The following is a 23,850-nucleotide window of genomic DNA, read 5'->3' on the forward strand; positions in this document are numbered from 1 at the left end:
GTTCTGATGATGGCAAGTGACCTTGGTTTGTGTTGTTTGTTTTCTTATGCTTGCCCCCTGCCATCTGGCTAACTCTAGTGCGACCTGCCTTTGCTAAATCGGACTGGAGCCTGTCCTTCCTGTGATCCTGGTTGTGTCAGAACTCCTCAGAGTCAAGCTGTCTCTGTGATCCTGTGGTTCTTGGATCCTGGGATCCTGGGCTTGGTAGATCACCTGGGAGTATGGCTTTCTCTGTGTGTTGTGGGACTGGCTGCAGAGCTTGTGCCCTAGGTCTGCTAAGAACACTAACCCAGACAAACCGGAAGGAACCCAAGTCACTCTGCTGGCGGAGTTCCTGTGTGCCTGGTCCCACTGGTCCCAGTTACTCCCAGTGTTGGAACAGATGTTGGTTCTTGCTCACCCCTGATCCTGGGTGTTCTGAGCGCCTGGGAGTGGGGCTTCCTCTGGGTGTTGTCTCCCCTCCTAACTAAAGCCCCCATTTTCCAGTTTTCCCCATCAGCTCATTTGTACCCCGCTATTCCTGTCTCTATGGCTGCCTTGCCTTCCTGCCTTGGCAGGGGTCTTTTCTGCTTTTCTGGTTGGCCCGAGAAGTTATCAGTTCTCTTTCTAGGGATGCAGGTGCAACTGAGAGTCAGGGTGAAATTAGTCATGGCTGACAAATCCTATCCTGAAGCCATCTTAAATTTACCAAGAATCGCCGCTGGTGAACATAAGATGCTCCCTCTTTTGAAGGCCAAGGACCTACATAGCTCTATATCTTGATTTGTAATCAGAAGCTGAGCAGAAACTGTGAGCAAGCAGTGAGGAGAAGCATAATTCATATGCCACAGGCCCTCGGCATTCTCTCTCTGAGCTTTCCCCCTTTCAGCATCTTTCAGATGTTAACATTAGCAAGAAGGATCCAACAGTTGTACTGAAGATCTGACTCAATTAGAGGGGAAGCAAGCCAACAAGGTGTAACACACACAGGTGCAAGAATCCCAAGCTCATTTAGTCAGGAGAAACTGTCTTCCCTCCTGAAAGTCAGACCTCTAGAATAGACTGGTGAGCTACTGGGGTGATGTCTGAGCTGAGATCTTGACAGTCTTAACCGTGGCTTTGAGATTTTCTAGGTTCGTTTGCCTTAATGGTCTACCTGTAGATGCTAGAAACGTACACTGAGACATTCTAACCTATATTGGGATTGAGGTAGGGTGTAATTCAGTGAGAAAGCACTTGCTTAGCAGATATGAGGCCCCGAATTCAACATCCAATACGCAAATGTGTATGTATGTATGTATGTATGTATGTACATATGTATATATACATATAAAAGTTAGACATCACCTATACAACAGAATATCATGTGTCAATAAAAAGAACACATACTACAATGTGGATAAATCTTATGAACATATACAAAGTAGACATCAATTATGAAAGTTGCCTCATTTGTGATTCTGTGACATTAGATAGTGGTGACAGTTGAACAGCTCTGTGCATTCAACAGGCCCAGGATCAAATACTTGAAAGGGTGAATTTTTTCATATATGAATCATACATCCAGAAGACTTTTATTGTTAAACTTTGAAATAAAGCTTTGTGTAAGATTTAGAGGAACACAGATGGGTAGTAACGCTGTCAGGTGAGCACCTGTATGCATGACTAGAGAATGTCTGGAATCATTCTGCATAGAAGAGTCGGTAATCCAGTTCCATCAATATAATGGTGATTTAAAAATATTTTCAAGAAAAAGTTTTCAAGAAGAGGAAGAGAAGTCCTAAAAAGAAAAAAGAAAAAGATGGTGAATTTGACTAAGTGCGTGGCTCAGTTGTAGAGCGCTTCCCTAAAATCCTTAAATCTCTTGCTTCAATCCCAGAAGAAGAAGGAGGAGGGAGGAGGAAAGAGGGAGAGGGGGGAAGGATAAGGAGGAAGAAGGAAGAAGAAGAGGAGGAGGAGGAAGAGGAGGAAGAAGAGGCAGAGGAAGAAGAGAAGGAAGAGAAGAAGAAGGAGCAGGAGGAAGAGGAGGAGGAGGAGGAGAAATATAACAAGCATGACCTGGGACTAGGACTATAACTCAGTCAACAGATACTTACCTAGCATGCAGGAAATCCTAAGTTTGATTCTCAATATTCAAAACACTGAGCCAGGAATGATGATGGTGCATGCCTGTTATCACAGCACTGGGGAAATGGAGGGAGGAGGTCATCCTTGGCTATGTGTCAAGTTCAAGGCCAGCCTGGCCTAGGTGGGGACCAAGAGACCTTGTCTCAAAAATAAAAATGTTTTAAAACAATGCCCATAGCTATAATGGGTAAAGTTGGTGTGTTTGGGTTGATATTCAGTAGAATGCTATTTCTGTTGCCCACGGAGAACTATCTGGGACCCAGATGTATACAATGTGTGCTTCACATACAGACTCAGATACCAGAACAATGAAGTTCTGGTGTGTACTTTATTCCCTGTACAGACAAAGCCCTGGTGGGTGGGAAGCTGTCATAGTTAGAGTTACTACTGCTGTGATGAAACACCATGACCATAGCAACTCTTATAAAATAAAGCATTTGATTGGAGCTGGCTTATATTCAAAGGGTTAGTCCATTATTTTTATGGCAGAAGCCTGTTGGTACCTAGGCAGATATGATGCTGGAGAGATATCAAAGAGTTCTATATCTGTATCAGCAGAAACAGAAAGGGAGGAGAGAGAAAAGGGGAGAGAGAGAGAGAGAGAAAGAGGAAGAGAGAGAGAGAGAGAGAGAGAGAGAGAGAGAGAGAGAGAGAGACTGAGCCTGACTTGAGCTTCTGAAACCCCAAAGCCCAGCCCCCAGTGAAACACTTCCTTTTACAAGGCCACATCTACTCCAACCAGGCCACACTTCCTATTAATGCCATTCCCATGGGTCTATGAAGGCCATTTTCATTTAAACCACTACAGAGGCTAAGAAACCTGCCCAAGGAGACTCCTGTGGGAAGACAGGGTGCATGTGTAGTGTAGTTAGACCCTGTATAAAGAAAAAAAAAAAAACAATCTTGAAGTAAATAAAGGGAAAAAACAGAAAGAAGGTAAAGGAAGGAAGGAGAGGAGAGAAGAAGGGAGGCAGGAAGGAAGGAGAGAAGAGTGGGTAACCCAGGAATTTTGGGATCCCGAGGAATCTTCTCTTCAGGAGCCTGAGGGTCGGCTCCTATACCCTGCCTTTCAGGCATCTCTGGCCCCTGCTCAAGACCAGCTCTTCCCCTGAGGATGTCCTCTGCATGCAAGTGTCACCAGTAGAGTCCCCCAGTGGGTAAGGATATAAGCTGGCAACCTGAGCCTAAGCTTATATAAGCTACAACCCTAAGCTCATGGGGCAAGGACAAGGAAAGCTTGTTGGTGGCTCCAGCCTGTGGGGTTGTTCATTTCTGACTATTGCACTTCTCAAGGAAACAGGAAATGTAAGAAGAAGAATGCTTACTTGTTGGCACAGCATGTTCAGTTTAAATATTCTAAATTTGCTACCAGTATTTTTTTTCCAAAACACTAGAAGCAGCACTTGAGGAAAAACAGAGCAGAATTATCAGAGCAGAGAGCCTATAGGCCACCAGCAAATACCACCTAGCTAGGCCTTCCCAAATACCAGGCCTTGACCTGGGATAGCATAAGAATTAAGGAAGGCAGGGCAGGTGTCATGTCTATCTTAGGCACCCAGGTGCATGGCAGGACACATGAGTGAGGTTGGAATACGAGTGGAGAATGTTCTTTGTGATGACTGTAAGGTTGAAATGAAGGTGCCTGCAGAGCTTCTTATTCATATCTGTACATCCTATACTAGGACAACCCTCTGGTCTCAACCACAATCAACAACAGACAGAAACCCATTGCTTCTTAGGGAGCTTGATATTAATGAGTTTCCTACTGGAAAGTGGGGAAACTGAGCTACCAATCTGGTTGTGACTCAAGCAATAGCCCATAGTCCTAAAGGTAGAAACCGGACATCGACTTGAAGCCTCCTGGCTCCAGAGTCCCTATTTCCACCACCTTACCCTACACTGCTCAGGTTCTATGCACACTAGATTTACCCTCACAGGTCTGAGGGCTTCCATCCACCCACCACAGGAAGTTCTTGGTCGCAGAAAGCATGAGGATCCAGGGATGTCACTACCACATGGTGGGTAGGGTGAGGGGCTCTGGTAGATCCAAGCTGCCTCATTTTCTCCCTGGGTGATCTTTAGAACAATCTTCCACCTCTCTTTACCCCATTTCTTTGTATATAAAATGAGAATTAAAAAATAGAAGCTGTAACTGGAGACGTGGCTTCGTGATTAAGAACACTTGCTGCTCTTCCAGATGGCTAGAGTTTGGGTCTCAGCATCCATATTCAGCAGGTTCCTAGCCGCCTGTAATTCTAGATCTGAAGGATGCTACATTCATTATGTACCGGGCCTTGTGGGTTACTGTTATGGTGGCAAGCAAAACAGAGAGGTCTTCATCCTCAGAACACCTATAGAGAAGTAGAGAAATGGGCTGTAAGGAAATACACACAGAGATACAAATAGTGACGGACTCTCCTAGTTTGCTTTTTGTTGCTGTGATAAAACACTGACCAAAGCCAACTTGGAAGGGGACAGTAAGAATCTATTTGAGCTGCTGGTTACACTTCATCACTGAGGAAAGCTAAGGCAGGAACTTGGAGGCAGGAACTGAAGCAAGGGCCATGGAGGAGTGCTGCTTATTAGCTAGCTCTTTGTCCCCTACTTATCTTGCTTTCTTACACAGCCTAAGACTGCTCACTGGGACTGGTGTTTGCCCACAGAAGGCTGCCTTTGGTCCCAGTACTTGGGAGTCAGAGTCATCCATCTCCCGTAGATCCCGACCATCTGTAATTCCAGATCCAGGGGTTTGGACACCTCGGGCCCCCACAGGCACTTGTACACATATCCACATGCAGACACACATACCTAACTATAATTTAAAATAGTGAGAATAACTTCTCTTTACAAAAAAAAATAAAAGGTAACCTCTGGGCACACTTACAGTCCAATCTGATGCAGGCAGTTCCTTGGTTGCAGCCCCCTTTCCCCAGATGATTCTAGTTTGTGTCAAATTGACAAAAATGAACCAGCACAGTGAATAGTCATACGGGGAATTGGGGAGCCAAAGCAGTGGGGAAGGCCCCTGGCTTGAGCTCTTGCACCAACCCACTCTTACAAAGCTAGCCATACCCCATCAAAACCTGTTAGAATGCCCACCAATGACCTAACCAACTGGAACTTGACCCTACCTCTTAAACGTTCTGTCACCTCAACATAAAGCTGAAGTCCAGGCTTCCTCCATGAACCCTTGGAGACATGCTCAGACTATAGCAGTGGTGCAGCCAGGATCCATTCTTCACATACTTAGATCTTTATTACCAAGATTGTAGATGGAACACCTTGGGTAGGAAGTTGTCCAAGTGCCCACTGTGTACTTTCTGTTCTAGCTTCAGCATGAGGATGAGGTTGGTTGAACAGTGACCTTGGCTCAGCCTGCTGGGCTCTGATCTTCCCAGGGGAACACCCTGCAAGAACACAGGGCCGCCCCACTTATTTTAGCTTATTTGGGTACTTTTGAATAAGGCCTTATCAGGGTGGGGAATCTGCTTTCAATGATGGATCTGCCCCTTCCAACAGGATGTCAGGCCTCTTGCCATGGGGCAGTGCTGAACTCTGGAGTGTCTGGGGCCATGGGACCGGGAAAAGGGTCCCTGAGAAACCATCCCGAAAGAAACTAAATAAAGCTATTGTTGCAAAGGGAAGAGAAAAAATAGCCCAGCTAACAAGATGTTTTCTGTCCTCTGTGACCTGTCTGTGTTTGGGGAGGGGCTGGGCTGTGGCAAAGGGGTGGAAATAGGAATGGCCTTTGGAGTCCATAGACGCAGCATGGAAGAGAGGAACAGAGCAGAAGAGATGGGTAGCCATGGGGTTGTGCTGCTTCTCTAACCTGTCTGAGCTCAAGTGAACGGCTTGTTCTGTTTTCTTATCTATAAAGCCCAGAAAGGAAATGACGCTAAGGTACATTGCACAAGAGGTCCCTGGTCTTATTCCTGGCTCTGACATGACCCTTGGAAAACCATCAGCCTTAGTCTGGGAGGCAGGGGTGATATCATGGGTGGACTCTTCACATGCAGATTCACGGCACCCACTTTGATTTCTGGAGCTAGAACAACTGACTGTAAAAACCTATCCAGTCTCTCCAAGTTCTGCCTATGTTTCACTGGAAAGCTCCAAGTCTAATCCTTTGGAGATAAAATACTAGGTACACAGGAGTGTGCTGTAGAAATTTGTTTGCAGTAGCAGGGAAGGTGGGGGAGAAGGAGATAGAGAGAAATAACCACTCGCATGTTCGTTCATTGTCAGGAAAGTAGCTAAAGTATTGCAAAACAGGCGTGTGTGGAACACAGTGCAGCTCTTGCAATGACTGGGTTAGGACTGTGTCTGTCATGACGGAAGGATTGTGCATGCATGGTCTAATATGTAGAACTAAGCATGGGTAAAGGTGTAGCTTGGTGGCAGATCTCTGGGTTCCATCCACAGCATCGCAAAAGCAAACGATAAGAGCTGGTTTTGAAAAAAATAAAAAATTAGACATCAACACCACTATGTGCCACAAGTGTGTAAAAAGACATGTGCCGTGAACAAAGGACAGAAGCACACCAGGCAAGTGAAAGTAGTCACCCGAGCTAGAGAAGGCATGAAAGGGCAAAGCAAGAGATGTCAGAAACATGTCTGACAAAAGCAGCAGGCCAAGATGGGACGATGACTCAGTGGGTGATATGCTTGCTGCATAAGCACAAGATTCAGATCCCCAGCATTCATTCACATAATGGGGGTGGCAGCATGGACCTGGAATCCCAGCACAGGGAGCTGGAGACGGGGCGATGCCTAGGGTTCACCAACCAGCACGGAGCCAGTGAGAGACACTGTCATGTGAAAAGTGATAAGGGAAGGCATTTGACATTGACCTCTGACCTTCACAGGCACAAACACGGGTACTCACGAGTGTACACACAAATGCACCATATGCATACACACAAAGAAAAGGAAAAGAAAACGCAGTCGGATGCTAAGTGGAAAAGAATAGATGTAAAATTCTCAGATGTTATTGTTATCATGTATAATAATATAGTATCTATTATATTGTTATTATATAATTCCTAGATATTATTGTAGAATACCTAGGTTTTTAATTAGATATAGAGATGTACAAATTCAACACAAATTAGATATAGAGATGAGGGTGATAAATACAACAGATCAAGATAATTAAATGATACAACTGCAAGCAAATAATTCCCCCACCTTGAGCTATAGATACATCTCAGTGGTAGATCATTTGCTTACTATGTACAAGGTCTTAGGATTAATGCCCAGAATTGAGGAGGTGGTAGGGGTTGGAGGTGAGGTGGGAGGGATAAAACTCCTTGTCTTGAATTTTCATGATCACTTCAATACTGTATCTTAATTTTAAAAGTGTCACTTAAAACAGAGACAGCTCCTAGGAATGTCATAACTCCTTCTACCCCCACCAGCTTGAAACCAGCCGCTGATTCCAATGATTATGATATGTCATGGGGGTAGGGCATGCCTAGAAATACACCTATTAAAACACACTATAGTATAGGGGCTAGGGGCTGTGTAAAGCTACTCGCTGGTGTGCCGCTCAGTTGTCTTTCAGAACTGTGACAAAATACAGAGATGCTTGACATAAACAACCTAAGGGAGGAAGGACTTGCTTTGGCTCAGAGTTGCAGAGATTTTAGTAAATTTAGTGGTCCTGAGTGTATGATGGGTCAGAGCAACATGGCCTGAAGAGCACGTGACAGAATGGAATCTTCATCACATGGAGCAAACTATGACCTCTAAAGACAAATCCCTATGGCCCACTTCCCCTCACCAGATCCCATCCATCTTCTGTAGTTTCCACTGCCTTTAGGTAATATTTTTTAAAGTCTGAATCCATCATTAAGTTCATTAACCATTGCTTAGGTCCTAGCCCTTGTAATCTAACTGACTCTGAAATTGTCCTCACATGTACATCCAGCAGTATGCTTTACTGATCCCTTTGGTGTGTCCCAATCCATTCAAGCTCGATATCAAAAATAACTATCACAATCAAGCTCTTGACATTGAAGTCACCCAACTGTCATCAGTTCTGACTCTGTTCCTCCTGGCATAGCCATCTGATTCTCCTGGATTGGGATTTCAGCTTGTTTCATTCCAGATTAGAAGGTGCCAGGGGACCAGAGCCTCTTTTCTCTGTCTCCATCATCCAGTCTTCCTGAACCTCTCCCCCTTGCTTCCAGGGTTAGAGCATCCTTCCCACCCCTCTCTTCTGCTTCATACCTGTGATTTTGGTACTTTTAGCTAAGTATTCTATATTCCTCATTTCTTCCTCTTGCCACACCCTTGCCTAGCAGCCCTACAAATTGATTATTATCAGCCCCCTTTGTAGATCAGAAAACTAATATCTGCCCTAAAGTCAAGACAGAACCAGCGGCATGCCATGCTCCCTCCACGCCCCACCAGTGCTACCTGTGACCAGTATGGGCAGGGCAGAGGCAAGAGAACACCCATCTCCCCTTCAGGTTCATCTTTAAAAGAGATGGAAGCAAAGCCTCCAATCTTTCAGTTGCTGAGTTTGTCTACAGTCTGCAGTGATGGCTGTGTGTTGATTATGCCAGGTAACAAAAGATCCCTAATGAAAACACACTCAGTGTGTACCTCACATTGGTCAGATAGATAAAATGTAAACCTCCCAAGGCTGGAGAAGTCATAGGCCCTAGGCAAGAATATAATACAATCCTTTTGCAATATGAACATGATGTCAAAGTTCCTTCTAAATATTTACATTTATACCCATAGAGCACCCAGCCTTGGCCAGAGAAGCATCTGCCTACATTGGGTGACAGCCAATGCAGGAACTTACAGTTGATCAAATGCTCAAAATAAGAGCGGAGTGCTCAGTCCTAAATGTGACAAGGATGTCACCCTCTCTAGGGCTCAGGGAACATTGCAGAAAGGGAGGTGGGAAGAATGTGAGAGCTGGAGAAGGGGAAACGTGATAAAGCTATGACTGTCACAGCCCCATGAACTCTCAAGGCTGGGCCATCATGGCTGGGGAGAGGCCCCACCCCTCCCTGAGGAGCTGTAGGCAGTTAAAGGTTGGAGTTGGGAGAGTCATATTCCTCAGTGGTGTGGCCGCTGGTGAGCCTTGTTCAAATAAATGGCTTCCCCTCTCATGCTCTTTCGGGCAACCCTAATTTAAAGCAGTGTGTCATAGACAAATAAATAGACATAAAAGTAGGAGAAAGACTTGAGCAGAAGAAGGTGTTTGATGGGAGGGGAAGAGGATGACAAAGTAGGGGTAATAGAGTCAAAGTATGCATGTGTGTATGAAAGTGTGGAAGCTGAAGTTTAAAGATGTACAGCGTTTGTTAGGAATTATATAATAGTAAAATTGGGATCAAATGCAGGAGATGAATAAATACAGAATCTACACACTGGCTCCCTCTAGGGTGGGAGGGAAAGGGTTACATCAAGGAAAGGATGACATCATGGCTTTTAAGTGCTTGGGCAGGGTTTTGTTTCATCAACACTATGCCCCTTTGCTTTTCAAGAGCACTTGAAGTCACTCACAGATATGAAACCCACAATAACCACCAGGAACACGCTCGCCACTTAATATTAGGTGGAAGGAGTGGGGAACAAAATTGGATATGCACTGTGCTCTCAATTTCATAAAAACAGAACAAATAAAAAAACAACTATAATGCCTTTTCTCTCTCTTATTCTAGCAGATGATAAGTCTGGGATGACTGTTATTGCCTTTTTTATATACTTAACAGTTTATTGAAGTTTCCGAACATTTTCAGTGAGTGCATATTGCTTTTGGTATCAAAATCAAATACAACTTTTTTTATTTAAAAGATAAATTGGTTCACCTTGGGGTTCAGGAGTATGGCAATATTTAGCCTGAATTAAGGGGGAAATATTCAAACTGAGCTTGGAGTTTACAGAATCCAACTTAAGTCCTCAGCTGGTGAATTTTCTTATATGTAAAGTATAATAATAATAGTAATAATAGATGCGCACCTTCCCAGATTTCTTCAAGGGACCATTGTGGGAGTGTAATGAGATGATATATACCTTGCCTCTCTTTCTTTGTTTCTTTCTTCCTTCCTTTCTTTCTTTCTTTTTTTGACAAAATATTTGACATAAACTACATGATGGGGAAGGGTTTATTCTGGCTCACAGTTTCAAATAGGTCAGTCCATCCTGGGGAAGGGGTGCTGCCACAGCTCACATCATGGTGGAGAGGAAACAGAAGAGCACTCTGAAGGGGCCAGGACAGGACACAGTCCCCAGGGACATTCCCTCCACCTGGGATGTTTTACCACCTCCCAGCTGTGCCATCCTGCTTTGAATCCACCGAGGGCTTGATCCGTTTATTAGGTCAAAGTCTCAAGATCTAGTCAGCTCTGGGAATATACTCACAAATACACTCAGAAGTGTGCTCCATTAATCAACTAGGTGTTTGCAGCCATTGGGTAAGATTGGGTAAGATAGACACACAGAGGGAAGAACTGAATTCCTCAGGGCCCCTCATGCATAAGGACAAGTGCATTGTTGGGAATAACCCAAGGTGATAGCTCACTACCTGTACAGCCTAGAGAAAGGGATGTGCTGACTCCTGTTGAGGGGCAGTCTGACTCAAAGGGAAGAGACTGACACCATTACTATGTATCAAGTCAAGATAGACTTCGACCTCAGGCAAACCAGAACAGATTCCTACAAACCAAGCAAACACCCTTCAAACAATGTAAGAGTAACATAAAACAAATCGAAGCTCAGGTGTGAGCTTCCTCACGATTTTTCCCTCTAAACAGTCTTTATTTATGTCAAAGGGAGAGCCGCATACACACACCTAGAGAAAATGTTGCTAACAGTACAGATTGAAACATAGATTCTCTATTCAGCCTTGTGTTGGGTTTAGAAGTGTTTGACAGACCAGGCAGGTAAAGCCTGGAAAACTGTGGGATACTTTAAAGAAGCCAACACCAGGAAGCTGTTTAACACAGTGCCTGTGGGCTATAACTGATCAATGCTAGTAGCAAAAGTGAACATGAATTCCTGCACTGAGTAATGAGACTCTCCAGGCATCTAGAGTATTAATGCAGGCAGAAGTGTGCTAGGAAAAATGAAGCTGCTATGCTGTGACCTTACCATTTTAGAATTCCTGACACAAGACTGAAGAGATGTCTCAGTGGTTCAGAGAGCTGACTAATCTTCTAGAGGAACTGGATTCAATTCCCAGCATGTACACGGCAGCTCAGAACCATCTGCAACTACAGTTCTGTGGGAGCCAATACCCTCTTCTGGCCTCTGTGTGCACTAGACATATATGTGGTACACATACATACATGTAGACAAAGTACCCATGCACATAAAATAGTAAAATGGATTTTTTATTTTTTAGAAAAAATCCTGCCTTTTCATAACCATCCCATTGTGTGAACTGGTATTATCACCCCCATTTTGCAGATGAGAAAAAAAAAAAAAGGCATGGCTCCATGTAATGCTTTGCCTGCAGCTGCACTATGGCAAAGCCAAAATTTGTAATCAGTTGACTGGAACATCTCCATCTCCGTGGTCTATTGGGTGACACCAGACAAGCTGGTCCTGAGAGTTCAGATGTGCAAAGACATATTGGAGTGATAGCGGGGGGTGGGGAGGTGAGGGGGGAGTGAGGGGGGTAATCTCCCACAGAGCATTCTGTGGGATCCCTGACAGCATTCTATGAGTGAATCTTTTTACAGAACAGATAGCCCAGAGCCTCTCTGCCGCAGTGCTCTGAGATTGCTAATAGGTGATTTCCTCTTGTGTCTTTCAGCTCACAGCCCCGAACTTCCCGGTGGTGATCAAGCTGGGGCATGCCCACGCTGGCATGGGAAAGGTATGAGAAGCACTTGAACACACATAGTGGATACAACCACAGCTTCCCCAGACTATCTGTTAGCCCTCCGCACTTGGCACAGTCCCCTGGAAAAGAGTGTCAGAAGAAACCCATAATCCTTCTCCCTCTGCCCCCAACTCCTGTAAGCTGGCATTGCGTGTGCTGTCTCTCTCTAATTCAGCCTGATCTCTGGACATCACCTTGAATTGATAGCCTACAGTGTTCTGTGGTTATAGCTTAAGAGACATGAAGAAATAACCTTTTTCAATAACGATTCTTCTGTACTAAGTAGCTATTATCTTCTCTGCTGTGTCGTAGCTGTGTCATAAGCTCCTGTCTTATTTGTCCCTGCATCGCCTGCTGGACTAGCACCACAAAGGTGCAAACTGGGCTGCACAGCAGGAGCCCCTGGAGTCAGCCAGCTTCCACCAGACTAAACAGTATATTTTACACAGTCTCAGATGACATCCAAAGAGGCTGGATTGGTCAGCCTCTCAGGTGCAAGTGTCAAAGCTCAACTCAGTTTGGAGAAAAACACTGATCCATTTGTCCAAGCCAAATGGCTAAAGTCTCACTTTCCAGGATCACATCTCATGGAAGATTGCTTGGTGCTTGGGTTCGTGTGCCTGCCTCCGGGGAGGGGGACATAGGGATGGGTCAGCCCCAGTGAAGAGGAAAAGCCAATTGTAGTCGTGAGGGCAGTGTCGGGGTGGAGGGTGGGTATTGTAGTATACCTCTCAGGCCTCAGCAAGAGAGCTAAGTGATGAGCAGGGGAAAGCCATGTCTTCACCAGTTCCGATAGCTGTACAGCTCTGCCCTTCATGTCTATCTTCTTCTCCACCTACCAGGCTGTCTGGTGCTCTCTTCCAGTTTGTGTTCTTCCCATTCAGGTGGATAAGGAAAAAGTCAAAGGTTCAAGGTCAGGCAGGGCAGGGTGGGGCACATTCTAAACCCGCCTCTTTAGGCTTCTTTACCCGTTAGATGATGATTCTAATAACAACCTCTAAAAATGAGTCTTTCTGTATGAACCAGCCTTCTCTGTGACAAAATGTATAAGAAAATCAGCTTCTAGAAAGGTTGTCTGTCTGTCTGTCTACCTACCTGCCTGCCTGCCTGCCTGCCTGCCTGCCTGCCTGCCTATTTTGGGCTGTTTGGGAATTTTTGAATCAAGGTCATCTGGCATGTTTGGGGACTATGCTGGCACAGTTTAGTTCACCATGGCAGAGAGGGTATGGTGAATCAAAACTGTTCATGTCATGGAAGCTGAGAAGAAGTGAGAGAGAGGAGAAATTGATAGAGTACATAACAAGCCACTCCCCTGGAAACCTATTATGCTATGAATCCATTGATGAGATCTGAGTTATCCTAATCTAATCAAACACACACACACACACACACACACACACACACACACACACACACACCGCAAGCCTCTGCTTCTAAGTTGCTACAATGGGGACCAAACCTTCATCACTGGAGTAGGGGAAGGTATTTAATACCTCAACCATAATATCTAAACCATAATAAGTGCAGACTTCTTAGAATACACACAGGATAAAGATAAGAATTTTTGTCTCTTTTCCCATTACTATATTCCAGGGCCTAGGGTGGGGCCTGATGAACAGATGGGGGAATCCCTCTCTAGAAACCTGTTCCCTCTTTCTGCACTCCCTCCTCTATATCACAATCTGGCTGTAGCTTCCTCCTCCTCCTCCTCTTCCTCCTCCTCCTCCTCCTCTTCCTCTTCCTCTTCTTCTTCTTCTTCTTCTTCTTCCTCTTTTTGCTCCTTCTCCTCTTCATCCTTCTTTCTCTTCTTCCTCCATCTTCTCCTCCTTTTCCTCTCCTTCCTCCTCCTCCTCTTTCTCTGGGCTGAAAGTGATTTCCTTAGGGTTCCCAATGGCCTTCATGCTAATTCAGTGGGCATTCTTCTGACCAGAACTGATGTCTCTGCATCAATTAAGCTTTCTGGACATCCCTTCTATCCTAGAATTTTCCTCTAGTGGCCTCTGATTCATGTTCTTCTCCCAGCTTTCTTCTTCAGTTTCACTGATTATATGTTCAGTCTCTTTCAAGGATAAATTCTCCTGAGCCTCCCTGACCATGGCTACTCCATAAGCACACTGTTGTGTCTCACTAACTCCCTTGGCTTCAGCTGCCACTCTCATCTCAACAGCCTCCTGAGTCATATATTTGCAGTCACGTTCCTATCTCTAATTACCTCCTGTATTTTGCTCCCTTGTCTCCATGGAAACATTCCAGACAATGTTTGTTATCTCCCCATCTCCTCTTCATCTTCTTCCTGTCCTGTGACTTCCATCTCTGCAACAGAAACCAGCCATTCTGTTATTTCAAAACCGAAATCAAAGGGCAAGGGTATCGCAGGGGTGGGATGCTTGGCCAGCAGATCTCAGGCCTCAGCTTATCTTTCATTTCCAACACAGCAAAAATGCACAAACAACTCAGAAATGTAAGAGTCATCTCTGCATACTCCATGTCCAAATGGTCGCCAAGTTCTTGTCACTTGACCCTTGTTTCTCTAGTTGTTTCTTTCCATCTGTCCACTGTCACCATCCTGAACAGCTCTGGTAAAGTTAGAGGTCTCTCACCGACTTAGTTATATCCCTGAAACTTAAGATAATCCCAAAAGGAAAGAAAGAAATGCCTAAAGACATAGATGCAATTCATGGGTGAGAGGGAGGTCCCAAAAGCCAAAAAGTCAATCCCCAAAGCGAAAAGGTGGCACAGACCAAAGTAAACACAGGCTTTCTAGAATGCTGGCACGGGGCAAAGGAGGGGTTTCCTCCTTATCTTTGAAGGAGCAGTCTGGGGAAGCTGACTGAGCAAATGACATCATGTTTGTGCTGAGAGGGTAAAGAATACAGCATGTGCCTCTCAGACTCCTTGTGCCTTCACCTAAGAAGGAAAATGGGTGGCTGGCTCAGGAAAAGCATGCCCTAAAGATACCTGGTAAGGAGGTATCAATGACCTTGTTTTTTTTAAAGCCTGCTCAGGACCCAGTGGACATAGCCTTTGGTCCACACACGTGTACTCCTGTGGTACACGCACAGACCAGTGCTTATTCTACACTGGGAGTGAGGATCAAGAGGACCTAGTCCCTGTCCTCAAAAAATTGTAGAGACCATCTCCTATGTAAGTAAGGATAAAGCTAAATGTGATGACACCTATAATCCCAGTACACAGGAGACTAAGGCAATAAGGTCATGAGTTCAAGGTCAGTCTGAGCTGCTCAGCAAGATCCTATATCAAAGGCAAACAAGTATACAATATTTATAAATGGGACATGATGGAAGACTATGCAAAGAATATTGTACCTAAAGGAAAGAACTTAATTCCACCTCGGACATGGAGGCTCCTACAATAGTGGAATCTCCCAAACAGGTCATAGCGTAAAAGACTGCTGTTTTGCCCTATATGGACATTCTTTGAGTGGGGTATAACATTAAAGCAACAATTCAATATATGGATTAATCCATTCATGAGGTCAGGGTCCTCCTCATGGGCCATTCGCCTCCCAACCACATGGGAAAACCCATCTGAATGAGCTGACTGCTTGATTTGGAAAGTCTAATAGATAGTGGTCTATCCTGATAACGAGAATGAGTATGCCAAGAAGAGGAAATCAAGCTGCCAAGAAGGTATGGGAAAGCTGCACAAGGTTGAGTGTGCCTGGAGCTTGAGAAAAACCCGATAAATCAGGGAAAACAAGACAAGAGAATAGACAAACTCCCTTACATTAAAACTGAGAAGAGTGGGTGCCAGGAGATAAAGGATAAAGGAATCAAAATCTAGTGATACACTGTAGTTTGATGGGTGTGGGGAGGTTCAGGGTGAAATCGTGGGTGTGCTGATTAGTGTGTGTGTTTTGTTCATTTGTTGTGTGTTGTTGCTTTGTCAACTTGACACTAACTAAAGTCATCCGGGAAGAGGGAATCTTAAGTGCTTGCCTCCATCAGATTGCCTGCAGACAAGTCCCTGGAGGCATTTTCTTGATTAATGATTCATGTGGGCAGTGCCATCCCTAGGAAGGTGGTCCTGCCTGGCATAAGAAAGCAAACTGAGCAAGCCATCTGGGGAAATCCAGTAAGCAGCATTCCTCCATGGCCTCTGCCTCCAAGATCCTGCTCAGTTTGAGTTTCTGCTGATTTCCCCATGATGGTCTGTGATTGGAACATGTAAGCCAAACAAAACAAAACAAAACAAAAACCCAAAAGAACAAACAACAACAACAACAACCACCCCTTGGCTCCCTAAGTTCCTATTGATCATGTGCTGTCAATCACAGCAGTAGAAAGAAAATCAGGACAGGGGTAGGGGTGGGGCACACCATGAGCTTTGCAGCAGTGATAAATAAGCAGATGGGGACTTGCTTCCTAGAGGACACTGAGCCACGTCTGAAAACAGCTTTACTTGTTACAGTTAGGGTAACAGGGAGGTCCTTCTGGAACCTACCAGGAGGAAGCCAGAGTACTACTCAACACCCCCAATATACAAGACAGCCTCCCACAACAAAGAACCAGACAGCCCCAAACATCATCCATGTTAAATGGAAGGAAAAATCATTGCATTTGGATAAATTTGATTTTATTTCCTCCGTTGGACGGAAACCAGACAATGCTGTGGGGATTGTAGAGTTAACATGAGGTATATTGTAGTATTTCAAAGTCCAGACAGGACTCTATATCAGTGGATCTGTGGGTCAACCAACAGACCCGAAATGAATAAGGAAAAAATTGTCTCTATACTTAAAATGACTATTTTTCTTGCCATTATTCTCTAAAAATATGATACATGGTGTGTATATTGTGCTATGTATGTAGAAGCTGTATACAGAAGGTGCAGCTCCTATACCATTTTATATAAGGGACATGAGCATTCACAGGCAGGTTTTTACAGTCTTTTTTTAAAGCATTTATGATTTATTGGAGATTCAACATGAGAGTTTTTTCTTTCTTCTTTAATTAATTATTTTATTTTTAATTAATTATTTTATTTATTTACATCCCAAAAGTTATGCCCACTTCCAGTCCCCCCTCCAAGAGTTCTTCACACCATTCCCTCTCCCCTTCGACTCTAAGAGGGTGCAACCCCAGGACATCTCCCTTCTCTGGGGCATCAAGTCTCTACAGGATTAGGGACATCCAGTGTTCATGGGGTTAAGTTTTCAGTGTTTTCCTTTTTGAAAGCAGCACATTACAGCAACTATGGATACTCATTTGAATCTAGATCCCACCACTTGTGAGTTGTGACACTATAGATAAGTTACCTTACCTATCCTCCCCCACCATAACTCCTTCTTTTGTGAAGTGAAGATAATGATAGTGGTATCGGCATCACGTGCTGGTTGTGAGGATTAAGAGAAACTTTGCACATCACGTTCTAGTTCAGTGCCGGAACAAGTGGACACTCAGTGGATATTAGCTGACAATAGAATGGTGGATGCCTGAACCCGCTCTGAGGACCCCAAACCCAACTGAAGTAAACAGGAGATGACTAAACATCATCAGCTGTCAGAGAGTTCACTTGGCTGGAAATTCAGTATGAGTCAAACGACTGTCAGGTTGCCAAACGCTTACCTCAGCAAGTGACAAATATGCGTAGATGAAAATGAGCTCAGCTGCACTGCCCATTGTGAAAATAAAATTTATAGCCACCAGAGTAGCTAAAAATGAAAAGATTAATAACACTAAGTGTTGGCAAGGACACAGAACCTATCGCTTCGAAGCTGAAGACAGAGGAGTTCTTTTGGTATATTTGGCTCTAAATGCATCACATGCAAGCCAAAGCAGTTGTCATAGTAGTTTTGATGTTAACTTCTAAACTCATGTATCCATTAACAGTAGACAAAAATCACAATGGATTCATGCAAGCTGGCTAGAGGTGTCAGGAATACAAGAAAACTAAACTACACGTACAATATGAGTGAATCTCACCAATACACTATTGAGAAAACTAAGTCGGATACTTAGGGATGCTGATTTTGATCATTTCATTCACATGAAGATGAAAGCCCCAAGGAAACCTATAGTTTTTAGGTTCCTATAGTTAACTAGGATATTTTTAGGTAATAAAAGATTTAGGATACCCAAAAAGGGCAGATCTGGGGCTTAGTAGTTGAATACTTCTATGTCATGTGAAACTCCGCAGATTATCTCCAGCAAAACAAACAAGTTAGAGTGGAAGTTCTCTTCAGGACTCGTGTTCACAGAACTGAGGCATACGTGGGCAACGTTCTTGACCTGGTGATGAAGAATGGCTATAGGGATGTTTGCTTTGTGTCTGTTCACAGACTTGCCTGTTGCGTTGTGTGTCCTTTTCCATAGCTGTGTTAGATTTCAAAATAACATGAGGTTTTAAACCAGAACAGACTCTGAGGATATAGCCCTGGTTCTGTGATATCCAGAGCAAGGAAGAGTCTACAGCTACAAGTGTGTTGTCAGTTCTTGATTGTGCTCTAATTCCAGGAGTTCAAGGAAGAAAGACACTGACATACTGGTGAGTAAAGAATAATTAACTAACGAATGTGCTATCTAGTCCTGGAGGACTGGAGATGCTGTAAGCAACATTCTCAAAACATGAAGCATGGATGAGGGAACTCTCTAGTCCTGGAGGACCAGAGATGCAGCAAACAGCATTCTTAAAACATGAAACATGGGTCAGGAAGCTTAGACTTGTGGATTCTACATTCATCTGGTGGGCAAGGCAGGGGGAAAAGTCAGGGTCAGGCTTATTGAAGTAGCAACTTTGTAGCAATAAGAACACTGGAGACTGCCCAGCTTCCCAAGTAGGATCTTCTTACCATAATACAGGCAGTGTCTTAGTGTCAGATATCTGACCCCCTAAAATTGAGACAAATATGTAGGTGCAAAGAGTTTGCTATTTCCCACAGGTAACTTCACAAAAAGGCCTCATAGTTCCAAATATGAGGGCTCCAGCCTGTAATCCCAACACCAGGGATGTTAAGGCAGGAGGATTGCTATAACTTAGAGGCTAAGTTTAGCCTACTACATACCTAGTTGGGCTATGTAGTGGGACGTTTTCTTAAAAACAAGCAAAAAATGGCACCTCTGGTAGATCCCTATATTACTCTTCATTGATGAGTTTCTATAGTTTTAGTTAATTGAAAGGAATGATGTAATATATCACCATCTGGAGGGATTTATAATCACCATGGAAAATCCAGGTCTGGATGTATCTATGAGGGTGTTTCCAGAAAGGTGTACCCCAAGAGGGGAGAATCCCCCCTGAATGTGATCAGCACTTGTGCCTTAGGCTGGAGTTCCAGACTAGATAAACAGGAGGAAGCAAGCTGAACCCATATCTCTCTGCCTCCTTACTGTGGATACACCGTGACCAGCTATGTCAAGCTCCCCCAACCACGACTTCCCACGCTGTGAATCAAAATAAGCCCTTCAATGCTGACACCAATTATGTCAGTCATTTTACCACAGCAAGGAGAAAACTATTACACCATCACAGCATTAAAGGCAAAAAAATTGGAGGCATCTCCTGGAGAAGCTGAGGCAGAGGGATGGCCTGAGCCAGGAATTAGAGGGTAGCCTAGAAAATATAGCAAGACCTACTTTCAAACAAGAAACCATGAAAGAGTCAAGTCTAAGTCCCAGGGGCAGTGTGAGGAAAGCATGTAGAATATTTCACAAGGTCTGGACTCCCCATATACTGGTTATACGCACTTAAATCTCTACATCTTTAACACAAAGGCAATAAAGCCCCACCTGGGGTTATAGTGACAGCACAATAAATACATCAATCCTGTTTAGGAAGGTGAAGGGTAAAGCTGGTATATGGTTACTGCAAGAGAGCTTCAACGTCCATCTGCAAATATAAACTATTATTTTGATTAGCCACTTACTGAACTAAAATAAGTCCTAACTCTTCCTGCTACATAGCTTCCTACAGGCTATTGTCCCTCTGAACGAAACATCAGGCAGTGAATGACAGAGCTAAAGCAACCTAGAGTATGTCTGTCTGTTCCGGAGGACCAGGTGTCGGCCCCAGGTGCAGCGCCTCTAGCAGCCCCAGCATCTCATGTACTCTGACTTGTGCCAGTTCACTGCTGTCATCAGCTCCAAGCAGCCCGGACCCAGATCCCTTCCCTTAGGCTGACTCACATAGCAAGCTTTCCCAGCACTGTCTGCTCTTCAAGTGGGTGGAGGTGGCCCTAGACCTCCATGCCGGAGAGGGGGAAGGAGATAAGTGAGTGGAGGAATAGGGCCCAAGGGAACAGTTAAGGAATCATAAGATTCTCCTGACACTGGGAGTCTGCCAGAAAGGAGACTCATCTGTGTCTTGTGGTCAGCAGAAGCCTGTAGGGTGTGGATGATGTGACATGCAGGATCAAGGCCTGGCTTCTATGAATAAAGGTAATCCGTTGTATGTTTGTATCCATGTGTATTTCATACATGAACACACACACACAACTTATAGACTCCTACCTTTGGATTCTAAAATGCGACCCTTCTGACTACTCAGTAGGGGAGGGAACAGGCATTCGATGGTCCTGTTAACCCGTTCTATATCATATTAAAGACAGAGTCATCCAGACTGGGAGCTCACTAGCAAGGATTCCCTCATGGCATTTTATCATCATCCACTTGCCACATCCTTGGTTCACTGGAAAGAGCTTTGGCCTAGGTTCAAGCCTTGTCCTTGGCTTGTCCTGGCAGCCTCTCCGTCCCTGGCGTCAGCACTGCTCCTGTGGACCTGTCATTTGAACCTAAATGCAGCTTCCCTAGATGAGCATGGGTCTTGGTTTTACTTATCCATCACTTGAGGACCCATAAAGCCAAGAACATCAAAATGGCATGTGACTATGGAGTGGGGAAGAAGGCTGTGGAGGGACATGATTTCCAGCTCTAGTATTTCCTAGTTGTGAGCTCATTGTCTCTGCCATTTGCCATCACTGGAAACTTGAGAAAAATATCTGAAATTCCCAGGACTTCAATCTCACTGAGATAGCCCAGAGCAGATGTTGGTAGTGAGCTAAGAAGGAGAAAGAACAGATTAACAGTTTCCACATCTGTGGCAATATATGTCCCAAAATGCATAATCTGAGCCTCCAGGCCTTCCTGGACATTAGATCTAAGCCCTGATTTGCACAGGTCCCCAGGAGACATCTTACCAAGGTCACAGGTTTGCAGATCAGAGGCAGGGCACTAGACAGATTGTGTGATGGGCAAAGTGCTTTTTGTGTAAGCATGAAGGCCGGAGTTCAGATCCCCAGCATCCATGTAAAAGCTAGGTGTGGTGGCACCTGTCTGTAACAGTAATATACTGGGAACAGAAACAGGTGTATCCCAGGGGCTCTTGGGCCAGATCAATCTAGTCAAAACAATGAGATCCAGACTCAGTGAGAGACCCTGTCTAAAATAAAAAATAAGGAAAAGAATGGTAGAGGGAGACATTTGACCTTGGTATCTAGCCTCCATTCATGCACACACACAGATGTGAATGCACACACACACACTCACAAAACAGGGTCAGAATCAAGATCATCGGGCCTTACAGATTCCTCTTCTTGCTGCCTAGTAAGGAGGTATCATTGACCCTGGTGCTTCACAGAGCCCACTCAGGACACAGTGGGTACAGTCACTGACCCATGCCCTCCACTGGTACACCTACAGACTAGTGCCTATTCTACACTGGGAGTGAGAGAATCAATACAACCTAATCTCTGCCCTCAAAACACTGTGGAGACCATCTCCTGTGTAAGTGAGGGTAAAGCCAGGGTGATGACACTATAAAGCCAGTATACAGGAGGCTAAAGTAGTAGGGTCATGAGTTCAAGGCTAGCCTGAGCTGCCCAATGAGACACTGTCTCAAAAGTAAATAAATATATATTACTTTTACACAGAGCATGATGAAAAACTGCAAAGAGTGTGGAACTTAAAGGATAGAACGTAACCCCACCCTAGGATATGGAGTCTCTTACCACAGTGGAACCTCTAAAGCAGGGTATAGCTGAAAGACCACTGTTTTCCACAGTATGGAAATGCTCTGAGCAGGGCCAGCCTTAGTAGAGTGTAGATGTTTAAGAGATTTCACAAGCCCCACTGAGGAGCATGAAGTACCTTTGAGAGGAGCACTGACCTTTCATGGAAGAATGGAAATTGTTTTCTGGTCTACTGACCTCATGCCCGGCCAACAAGATTCATCTCGAGAGAATGAAGAATAGACCAAGCCTAGGTTTCAAAAGAGTGTGTGCCCTACCACTTTCAAGTCCTATTTGTCATGAGCATAGAGGCCTATGACCAGCCTCCTATAGAAGTAATAAGTATAAATAGCCAGTTCTGGTGGATGTTGACACACAGAGACTCTCCAAGGAATGCATCATATCTTTAAAAACAAAAACCGTCTTGGAGCAGTTAAGATTTTGGTTTCTTTTCTGCTTTCCTGGCAGTGTTTGCCAGCCCATCCTGTCACTGTGTGTAACAAAAGCCCACAGAGGCCTTTCTTTCAGAGCCTCAGAGAGGGAGTTCAATGGGAGGACTGGCTCCTACTCTCCTCACCATGGGCAGTCATAGATAATAGAGAAATTAGAGACTAGAGGCTGGGGAGGTGGCTGGGTTGGCAAGATGCTCGTCTTAGAAACATGAGGGCCAAGAATCTAGGTTTTGGGGTTTTGTTTTGTTTTTTTTTTTAAAGCCAGAAGTGGAAGCATGCATTTGTCCTCTCAGTGTCAGGGAGACAGAGACAGGCTGATCCCTGAAGCTCACCCACCTGCCAGTCTAGCTGATGTACTTGTTCCAGTCTGGTGAGAGACCCCATCTCAGAAGACAAGGTGAAAAGCTCCTGAGGTACAACACCCAAGGCTGACCTCTGCCCTCCACATACATGTAAATGTATGTGCATACCACAGAGAGACAGAGACAGAGACACAGAGAGACAGAAACAGAGACACAGAGAGACACAGAGACAGAAACAGACACATACAGAGAGGCAGAGGCAATAGAATAGACCAGAATAGAACACAGTAGAATAGAAATGAGCAGTTTCTTAAAGCAGATGTTGCTATCAAACCTATTTTACCGGTGAGATAAACTAAGACCAAGAAGAAGTTCATCTCAAAAAGCTGCACATGACATGCTCATATTGTTTCCTTGTGTTCTGGTGCTCATGCTCAAGGGGGTCAGCTTCCAGGAAGTTCTAGCAGCCCATACAGAACACAGCCTGGTGTCAGTTGAGCCCTTCTCTGGACAAATTCTCAGGAAAACTATAGTCTCACTATCAGCCCATGTGAGCAGTGATGTCCTCAGACAACCACCTGCCTTCCTGGTGTCTCAGCACAGACAGCTGCACAGTGAGCTTCCTGGAAGGGAAACCAGTCACAACTCTGGCTTCTTGGAAATAGCTAGAGTTTGGGGAAGCTAGCAGTTTCATTCTTCCAGGAAGGCCAGGAAGATATAATGTGGGTTGCTGTGTTTGGGAGTATACACATGCATGTTTATGATTGGGAGACACACGTTCTCACTCTCAGATGCCGCTAAACCTGGATGCTTGAGTCAACAATGGTAGATCCTCTGTCCGTCACCCTGACTTGTAGCCTCGGCCCTAAGAATTATCCCACCAACACCCCTTCCAGGATGAGGCCTGAAATGCAAGGGAGGCTCCGGTGCTGAGATAATGAATGCCACCCAGGCTTTTGCACAGCATGGCACTTGAACATGGTGGTGCCTATACAAAGATTCCACTGGAAGCTAATGGGTAGAGTCTGAGATTCCCAGACACCTATAAGTCATGGTACAGCAGTGTTGTCACCTGTTAGGATGTGCTCAGTGATAGTTCAAGTAGGTTTGACTCTGGAGTCAGGCAGAACCAAGCTCCTCCACAGCCCTGTCGATCAAATGTGCCTCATAGGCAGACCA

The 23,850-nt window shown here is 44.7% G+C and overlaps 1 protein-coding gene across 6 annotated transcripts in view; it reads left to right on the forward strand.

Annotated features, from left to right (window-relative positions):
* Syn3 (synapsin III) overlaps positions 1-23,850 on the forward strand; it is a 467,567-nt gene that overhangs the window by 377,757 nt on the left and 65,960 nt on the right. For all 6 annotated transcript variants that reach the window (XR_004112682.1, XM_031348897.1, XM_031348899.1 and 3 more), the window contains one exon: positions 11,885-11,947. Coding sequence is in view for 5 of the 6 variants with exons in the window: in XM_031348897.1 (XP_031204757.1) it covers positions 11,885-11,947 (63 nt within the window). In the remaining variant the exon portion in view is untranslated. The remainder of the gene's footprint in view (positions 1-11,884; positions 11,948-23,850) is intronic.

The sequence above is a fragment of the Mastomys coucha genome, unplaced genomic scaffold (genome assembly GCF_008632895.1).
Source record: "Mastomys coucha isolate ucsf_1 unplaced genomic scaffold, UCSF_Mcou_1 pScaffold4, whole genome shotgun sequence".
Lineage (NCBI taxonomy): Eukaryota > Metazoa > Chordata > Mammalia > Rodentia > Muridae > Mastomys > Mastomys coucha.